This window comes from Leptodactylus fuscus, chromosome 3, assembly GCF_031893055.1.
Source record: "Leptodactylus fuscus isolate aLepFus1 chromosome 3, aLepFus1.hap2, whole genome shotgun sequence".
Taxonomy (NCBI): domain Eukaryota; kingdom Metazoa; phylum Chordata; class Amphibia; order Anura; family Leptodactylidae; genus Leptodactylus; species Leptodactylus fuscus.
Window position 1 is genome coordinate 143,137,857 of NC_134267.1, and position 9,841 is coordinate 143,147,697.

The window sequence follows — 9,841 nt, forward strand, 5'->3', positions numbered from 1 at the left end:
TGGATTACCCCTGGATTACCCCTTTAACATTACAGATCTACCAGCTGTGCCCTTGTACCTTGTAGTAATGGGTACTTTCAGGTCACAACAGTACAGTTTTGATACATTATAGGCACGTTGTATCACGTATATAAAGATAACTTTTAAAATTGCATTTAGAAGAATAACATTCAGTTTGAGCTACCACTCATTCTGACCCTTACTACAATTGTGTAAAACAAAGTGGTGTAACTTTCAGAATCCAAACTTTATGTTCAGTAGCTGTGTACTTTCTTTATATTTTATTCCCTTTATGCTCCACTTGCGACTTTTGCAAAAGAAAAATAAAATACTGCACCAAACTACAAATCCAGCCACACTGGTGGCAGTGCAGATTATGTCCTGACATGTCCTCTCCTGACTGCATGTCAGTGTGTGCTGTGAGTCAGGGGGTGGGCAGGGTGAACAGAGAAGAGGGAGGGTACACATGACATGTCATACTAAAGAAAGGAAACTAGCAAGTGATCACAGACAGAAACCTCCAGGAGAGAAGGACCCGCCAGAGACTACTGGAAGGTAATGTAACTCTTTAGGTTATATCTTTCAGGTCTGTGCTTTGTGTTCTTTATTATCTGCAGCTATTGATAGACCAGTTTTTGGAGACAGTAGGACTGAATAATGGAGGATATAATCCAGACAATGCGCCCATGTCAACAGATTAACAATGATGGCAAATCTAAATCTGGTGATATAGAGTAGCGGGGTTATACAAGGCAGCCCCTACTGCTCTTCCTTCACTTGACCAGCAGGGAGTGGTGGATGGAGATTGTTATGATTCACTAGTACAGTATTTCTGACAAGCCCAGGCTTATGACACTCACAAGACAGTTGCTTCTATTTATACCGACATGAAGGAAATCCCCAGATGTGGAGGAAATGTGTCTCCTAGGTCTGAAATGGCAGTCTATGGGGCTATTCTCATCTTTGTGTATTTATGTAGGGGTGTTTGTGTTGTATGTATATACACACACACACACACACACACACACACACACACACACACACACTTTATAATCTTCAAAACAGAGCACAGTAGTGTTCAGAAAGTATTGAGTCAGAATCCTTATAATAACTTATTTCCGTAATTAAAGATACATTGGAAATATTACAATTTCCATTTAAAATCAAAATTATATCTAAGTGTATCCAGTTTGTGCTAATACTTTACAGAAAGTCAAGAAAAGGAAATAATAGACTGTGTAAAAAATAACAGTGTCAGGATTTGTCTTTAAAAACTCAAAAATATAATGTAGAACCTGAAAAGACATTTGAGATTTCACTTTTCTTTGAATTACTGAACTGATATTTAGAAGGCATAACCATTGTTTCTGAGAAGTGTTTGACATCTGTGTTGCATGGAGTTGACCAACCTCTGGCACCTCTAAGCAGGTCTTCGAGTCTGGGAAGATTGGACTACAGTCCACAGCTCTGCGTTTTTTATGTCATCCCACAAATACTCTATGGGCTGACCACTCCATTACCTCAATCCTGATTGTCTGTACCTGAGGCCTGGTTCACATTTGCGTCGGTAATCTATGTAGTCCATGTGCTTTCTGCACAGTCTCCGCACGGGACATGCGGACAGAAAAGTAGCTCACAATCTATTTCCTGTCCGCATGACTTGTGCGGAAAGCACATGGACCCCATTATAGTCTATTGCGTCCGTGTGCTTTCACTGCACACCCACCGCTTGCTAATGCGTTCGTTAGTCCATTCCGGGGGTCCCCATGCGGACTCCCCCGAACGGATTACCAATGCAGAAGTAAGTCAAGTGTCAGATGTTGTTCCGTTACTGATGGGTTTTAGGTCTTTGTCATTTCTTCATCGGCATAAGGCAACACGATCTTCTCACATATTTTGATATATTCAAACTGATCTATAATCCTTAAATAGGCCCAAACCATGGTATGAGAAACATCCCCATATTATGATTTTTCTATTCCATGCGTTACTATCTTCACAGCATACTGTGGCTTGTATTTAGTGCTCAGGGGTCATCTGACTTAAATGTGTAGATCTGTTCCTACACAAGACCCAAAAGGAACTATTTTGCTTTCACCAGTCCACACAATGTGTCATTGAGACCCGTCATTGTGTTCCTTGGCAAATTTTAACCTGTTCAGGAAATGTCATTTTTTTCTACAAGGGGACTTTTCAGGAGTTCTTACAGGTAATTTGTCTTTACTTAGTTGACTCCCTCTATTTCTATAGCAGTGCTCACTGGTTATGCCAGATTGACCTTAGCGTTTCAGTCTCTCTGTCCCAGATTCCAATTAAATCTGTCGTTTTCAGCGGAAAACCGACGGACCCCATTATAGTTTATGGGTTCCTGGGGTTTCTGAGTTTAACCACTTTTAAGAAGATAGGGTTTCCATCTTCGGGTCCCCAAGTGGACCCAAAAAATGGAAATTCAAATGCTAGTGTGAGCCTAGTGTAACTTTAAAATCTTTGATCTTTCTGGAGGGGATCATTGACTGAGCCTTTGCCAATTTGGCTTTTCTTCTATCCATTTGAACAGTAGTCCCCCACCCGCCACCTTCCTTCTGCTTCTTTCAGGTTTTCATTGCCACTTCAATGCATTTCAGATAATTTTAGCTAAGTAGCCTAAAATTTGCTCTATTTGTTTTTGCCCCTCCAATCAACTTTAGAATCAATATGGATTCCTCATCAGAACAAGGTCTAAAATGACCTATTTTCCCTAGAATTTTAGAAGGAAATACACTATATAACCATCATGTACAACATTTGCCACATTCTTACCTTAAATAAGGCCCAAAATTGGCACCCGACTAATTTAACTCTCCGTAATTATTTTGACCCTTTCCATTAATGACTCAGTTACTTAGAATGAGGGGCATTGTCTGTGTTCTTGACTCAGTCTTCTTTCTGCTACACTTACAAGAAAATTATTTGCTATGTAGAAATATGACTTGTACCAAGAACATTGATTTATAGATAGAATTATTCACATCTTAACATATGTATATAAAACACATCAATCTTTAACTCCTGGGATACCCCTATAATTTTTTCAGAAGTTCCCCTTTTCAAGGTCCTTAAATGTGCAGATCTGTTCCTCCACATAGAAACATGAAATAAAGAACCATCTGTATATACATATGATTCATATAATAGCATATTTTACACCTTATTCACTTATCACTTTAATAATAAATTCAATGTTGTATTTTTCCAGGCTTTCCGATATTTAAATAAATTACAATGGCACCACCAGAAGGAAAACATTCACAAAAAGCAGTGCCAGGAAAAACCGCTACACCTGCTGTAGACCGCTCCTGTGGTAATGTGTCAGCTAGAAGATCTCACCAAAGTACGGGACTGGAAAAGCCTGGCCCATGTAGAGAACAAGAGCCGCGCACTGCCAGTGAACCGCCTAAAGTACACAACAGACAAGGCGCCCATCGATCAACAAGACACACAGAAAACTCAGAAGATTCTTCAAATGCGGCTAGAAGAAAAGCCAGTGACAAGAAACATACACCAACCTCAAAGGAATCTGGGACTCTTCATTCAGCCGTCGATGTCCCTAAAAGACAAGCAGCAAAGACACCTGTACATCATTTTCAAGATCATCTTTCTCAAGGAGCTATTGATACAATAGAACGACAGACCCGTGGGCAGAGAGAGAATCAAGATTGGTATTATTGGCGTCAGAACCGCATTACGGCTTCTTTAGCGCATCAAGTATCTCACAGTAAATTTGCTAATCGAAAGACCAGCGAAATACCACAATCGTATCTGAAAGCCATATTGGGTACAGCACCAAAAGTACAAACTGCTGCTATGAACTGGGGTATCAGGAATGAGAAAAAGGCTGTGAATGCCTATGAGAGACTGGCATCTATCACTAAAGGCAGAGAAGTGCAGGTGGAACCATGTGGGCTATTCATTCACCCAACCAAAAACTGGTTGGCAGCAAGTCCTGATGGACTGGTGAAAGACAAGCTCTCAGGAGAGACCCTGAATATTTTAGAAGTGAAATGTCCATTTAAACATAGAGAGCGCACAATACATGAAGCATGTAAAGACCGGGATTTCTGCTTAGCCCTAAATGGAGATTCTTATAGGCTGAAACCACAACATAGTTACTATACCCAGGTACAGTGCCAGATGGCCGTTACAGGGATAAGCAATGCAGACTTTGTGGTCTACACCAACAGAGAGACTGCAGTGGTCCCAGTGACATTTGACCTGGAGTTTTGGAAAGCCACAGAACCAAAACTGGAAAGATTCTATACAGAGGCTGTAATGCCCAATGTAAAACAGGGGGGCACCTACAGAGATGTGCCCAATACATGTGTGTACACCGCAGAGGAATAAAGAAGTGACTCAAGATCTGAAGTCTTCTTACAGCTGCCTAAAACAGGAGTCAGGGCATAAACCTCAAGTACAGAACTACATAACCATGATTGAACCACTGGATGTTGGCTTGTAGAATTGCTGTAATACTGACATTTTTTGTGTGTGAAAGGGAAAACCTATAAATTTGGACAAAAAAAAATAGTGAAGATTAAGATTTACAGCTTTAAATTGAACTATGCTATATTAAAAATACTTATGTAACATGCAGCCTTTTTTCTTCTTTTGCGGTAAGTCTCATTGACAGCACATGGCTAGCAATTGAGGAACTTACAATCTATATGGATAGCAGAAGTAGTACATAGGCATAAGAATAATACCGCCTGAAGTAAGGTGTACCTCAAGGGATCCACTGTTGCAGAGGCGTACATATGGGTTCAGCACACGGGGGATGTTTAAACATGTCCAAGTGGACCTCCGATTTATGTATACCAATATTATCACTATATGGTGACCGCATTGTGGTGGATATAGTGCAGACAATTTAGGTGACTACAGGGCAGTAACATTTAGTCACTTACAGGTGACATCTCTGACTAATTGTTCACATTTCCATTCCATCCTAACCGCCATGGCCACTTCTTTCAATCTCTGTAAAGTTTGCAGCACAGACATCTTTGGCTCCTTACTTTTCCAGACACCTGACCCACATTGTCCTCACCTACACACCGATCCTGCTGCTATCCCCAATTATAAAATATATAATATAACCCTCTATAATGAAAATATACCCCCCAAGTGTATCTTTAAATAACTTCCTTGTGTACCCCCTGTAAATAGTGCCCCTTATTAATAATGCCCCAGGTGTTTCCTAATTAAAAGGTTTTAAAAAAAAAAAAAAAAAAATTGTGGATTTCCAATAGCCGGGACCCCAGGGATCAGCTGTTTGAACGAACCGTGGTATCTGTGTAAGTGCCGTGACCGCTTCTGTTTATATAGTATCATACATCTCATAGTGGCCATGTAATGTAACAACAGCCTCATCCTATACACGTCTATGTGAAAAGGCTGGAATTACATGACAGGGTCACTATAGACAGTGTTTGATATAAATAGGAGTCATGGTCCCTTTATAAAGCAGATCATAGAGGATCACTGATCTCTTATTGATGATCTGTTCTGAGGCTAGAGCATCAATAAAAATGAGCTGGAAAACACCTTATGGCCAGGGGTGCATGTGGTGTAAACTCTGCAGTTTGGTCACAGCATTTTACAGTTCCTAGTGAATGTCAGCCACACACTGTGAAAAAATACATGCAGCGGACACACTGTGATTTCCGAAACCATTGCCGTTTTGGAAATCGCAGCATTTATACCTATGGAAACATTGGTGTGTCCCTATAAATATAATGGTAACAGAAAATCTGTGCCACCGTGTGAACAGTGCCTGATGCTGATAATAGTGCAACGCAGAAACTACATGACTCACATGATGTCATTAAAGAGGTCCCAAGACAGCAAGGAGTCCAGGAGTCTGAGATCGGACCACAGCAGTCTCCATTGTGGTCCGATATTAGACTCTGCCTCCTCACAAACAAGTCTCCGGCAGGACCAGCGTTGATTGGCCGAATGCTGTACACTGGCCAATCAACGCTGGTGAATTCATTCCTATGAGAAAGAGTCAGCTCCCTCATAATAGCAAGCTGCCAGCTCTCCCGACTAGCAAAGACGAGCCTGCGGCAAATCAATACTGGTTCTGCAGCAGGCTCGTCCTTGCTAGTCAGGAGAGCTGGCAGCTTGCTGTTATGAGGGAACTGAGTCTAATATCGGACCACAATGGAGACTGCTGTAGTCCGATCTTAGACTCCGCCTCCTCACAGACGAGCCTCCGGCAGAACCAACGTTGATTGTCTGAATGCTGTACACTGGCCAATCAATGCTGGTCTATTCATTACTATGAGAAAAAGTAAGCTCAGTCGTAACAGCAAGCTGCCAGCTCAGTACAGTCAGTGAAAAAATTGAGCAAGAAAAAGATTTGATACTCAGCCCAAACGTCGTCGAATCTCGGTTTCCATGTGTAAAACTCCTTTTCACCGATATATCCTCGGTAAGGCTATGCCCGGAAAACTAGACTCCCTCGACTCGGAGCAGTAGGCACAAATTTCAAGAGTAAAAAAGATCCAGCAAAAGCCAAGGTAGATGGTTCAATATAGAAAAATTTCTTCTTTATTATAAATCGCACATGCTCAATAAAAACCGCAACGGTACAAACATTACAAGCAAAAAATAGCGTCAGACTGACGCGTTTCGGATCCTATGTCCTTCCTCAAAGTCTGAACTGACTTCAGACTTTGAGGAAGGACATAGGATCCGAAACGCGTCAGTCTGACGCTATTTTTTGCTTGTAATGTTTGTACCGTTGCGGTTTTTATTGAGCATGTGCGATTTATAATAAAGAAGAAATTTTTCTATATTGAACCATCTACCTTGGCTTTTGCTGGATCTTTTTTACTCTTGAAATTTGAAGCTGCCAGCTCTCCTGACTAGCGAGGACGAGCCTGCTGCAGAACCAGCGTTGATTTGCCGATTTCTATATACTGTATAGCATTCGGCCAATCAACGCTGGCTCTGAATCGAATATTTACTGCGAATAGCTAGTAGTATTCGATTGAGTACGAATATTTCGAATACCATAGTATACGATCGAATACCGTAGTATTCGATCGAATATCGAATACTACTCGCTCATCTCTAATAGTAAACTCACAAGATTTTGCTCAAACCAGGTTTAACATCTGAGCAAGAGTAGGAGTAGGGCCTCGTACACATTACAGCCACATATACAGAGGCTATACATTAACACATGCAGTTCTTGTACAGATGCATAACATAAGAGCTTTCTTTCAATGTATTATGCTATGGTACAGCATCATATTAAAGGAAAGCCATAAAAACGCACAGAAAAATAACTTCCCCCTCAGCCCTATATTAATTAAAGGGGTTGTTCTGGATAAACTCAAAAATAACCCCTAAACTAAACCCCCCTGTTATAAATGCAAACCACGCCAGTGTTGGCTTCATCTCATGGCAGATAACACCTTCACCCAAAATCATTAACTTATAACCTGAAATTTCCCCACTGTGGGACTATTAAAGGATTATCTTATAATGTGTTCTGTTGCGTTTTTTTTTTTTTTCTTCACTACAATGGATTAATAAACATTAGCAAATGAATAGGATTTCACTGCTTATCTATTACTTATTCAAATATCAACTGTTGGGGCCACACGGTGGCTCAGTGGTGAGCACTGCACCCTTGCAGCGCTGGGTCCTGGTGTTCAAATCCTGCCAAAGGCAAAAAAAAAAAAAAGCCCTATATGGGGCTCACAATCTACATTTAAGTAAATAAATGAAATATCAACTGTTACAGAAGCACTTGGATACATGGAGAAGACAGAAGCTACAGAGGGGTCAGAGAGGGAAACTATAGGGCACAAGGGGTTGCATATGGATGACAGCAAGTTTAGCAAGGTTTTGTTAATAAAACTCAGCTGAGCAGTAAGCCCCTTCAGTTCAATGGGCCCTGGTATCTGCATGGTGCTTATGCTGGCCCTGACAGTACAGGACAGTAGAGCAAGGGACCCCTAGCATAATAGATAATTATGATGCTTGGAGTCCAGACACTGGCTTGGAAGCTTGGCTCTTGAAATATGGCCCACATTATGAATACTTCTACGTGAAGCTTTTCCGCGGTGTTGGACCGTATCATAAGGGTGAGTTCACACTGAGTATACGCCAGCTTAATCTGAACGTAAAACACGTTCAGAATCAGCGGCGTATAAAGCAGTTCCCATTCATTTCTATGGGAGCCGGCATACGAGCGCTCCCCATAGAAATGAATGGGCTGCTTTTTTCACTACGAGCGCTCCCATTGAAGTGAATAGGCTAGCTCTGCTCATGCCGAGCCGTACACGCGAGCACTTCCCATTCACTTCAATGGGAGTGCTCGTAGTGAAAAAAGCAGCCCATTCATTTCTATGGGGAGCGCTCGTATGCCGGCTCCCATAGAAATAAATGGGAACTGCTTTATATGCCGCGGATTCTGAACGTGTTTTAGGTTCAGAATAAGCTGGCATATACTCAGTGTGAACTCACCCTAAAAGCTGGCCATAGACATTACTTTTTAGACTGCTATTGCTTGTTTGAAATGAATACTAGTTGATTGTTCATATGGCCAACTGTCCCCAACCCGTGAACCACCATGAACCCCAGACATTTGGAATATTAACTCATGAATGTCTCTCAATGCTAATAAAGTGCTGAAAACTGGAAAAAACAGACACTTTGTAGGTATGTGTTTTACTAGCACAAACACATGCCCACAATACAAAAAAAATGTCCACAGGTCTTTCAGTCAAACCCATACACAACAGATTACTGCAGAAAAGATCCAACATATTTTGGTTCTGACGGACTTTAGTTGATAGTTGGCTGTATTGGCTATCGGAGGTTTATGCGTGACCAACCAACAGAAGACAGTCCAAAGTCTGACGCTTAAGCAGTCTAAAATATAAAAGTGTATGGACAGTATTTTTTAGGCAGAGGCCACATGTTGTGGAAAAGCTGCATTTTTTTTTTCAGCAAAAGCCAAAGTGGTTTTAAAAGGAGAGAGAAATAAAGTCCTCATAATTCTCCCTTCTACTAAATCTGGTCCTCCCACAGGCTCAACAAAACCAGCAGCAAAATCTCCAACTAAAAAAAGGGGGTTCTTCCACACGGTGTGGCCTAAGACTGAGTGCTTACTTTATTTGTTTTACACATGTAGCTTTGATTTCTCAGTACCTTTAAGGAGATACCAATCTAGAAGGCTGGTAACACACTAAAGCATTTATCAAATCTCTTTTGCTTTAATTCTGACCCTTAAACTGCGTGAGCAAAATTTATAACATGTTTGCGTCTATGTTGCAGGGTTGCCACTTTGCCTTTTAGTCAGGGAGAGTGGGCATGCTTGTAACATTTTTCAAATGACTCTTTGAGAAAAAAAAAAGCAAGAAAAAGGGCAACAGCATTCCAGTACATGGGTAGTGTAAGAAACCCAACATATCTGACAGCAGTGGAAACACACTAGGTGAATTTTGCACAAAATTTATGATGAATTTCCACCTTTTTACGTAACAGAATGCTGAAGCATAAAACAAAAAAGAAAAAGAAGCACATGCCCCACAAAAAAGAGACACGAAAACATTATACAAATATTAACTGACCCCTTATGTTTTTTTTTTCTTAAGCCTTTACTTTCCTTCCTGGAAAAAATGCTATGTTACAGGTGAATTAATAATAATTTATGTAAAGTCCTACAGTTTGTTTTTTTTTTGTTTCCTGTTTTGTTTTTTATTCATTGCATTTGTACAGATTTCAGTTTTGCATAAAAAACAGCCCTAAATCTGGGCATAACATATTTATCTACATGCCTTGGGAAGAT

The 9,841-nt window shown here is 40.8% G+C and overlaps 1 protein-coding gene across 1 annotated transcript; it reads left to right on the forward strand.

Moving 5' to 3' along the window:
- Positions 1-488: 488 nt before the first annotated feature.
- On the forward strand, positions 489-4,560 carry LOC142196701 (uncharacterized). Its single transcript, XM_075266678.1, has 2 exons — positions 489-555; positions 3,236-4,560. Exon 2 carries the CDS (start codon positions 3,262-3,264, stop codon positions 4,378-4,380), a length of 1,119 nt encoding a protein of 372 aa, XP_075122779.1. The 5' UTR covers positions 489-555; positions 3,236-3,261; the 3' UTR covers positions 4,381-4,560.
- Positions 4,561-9,841: the final 5,281 nt, after the last annotated feature.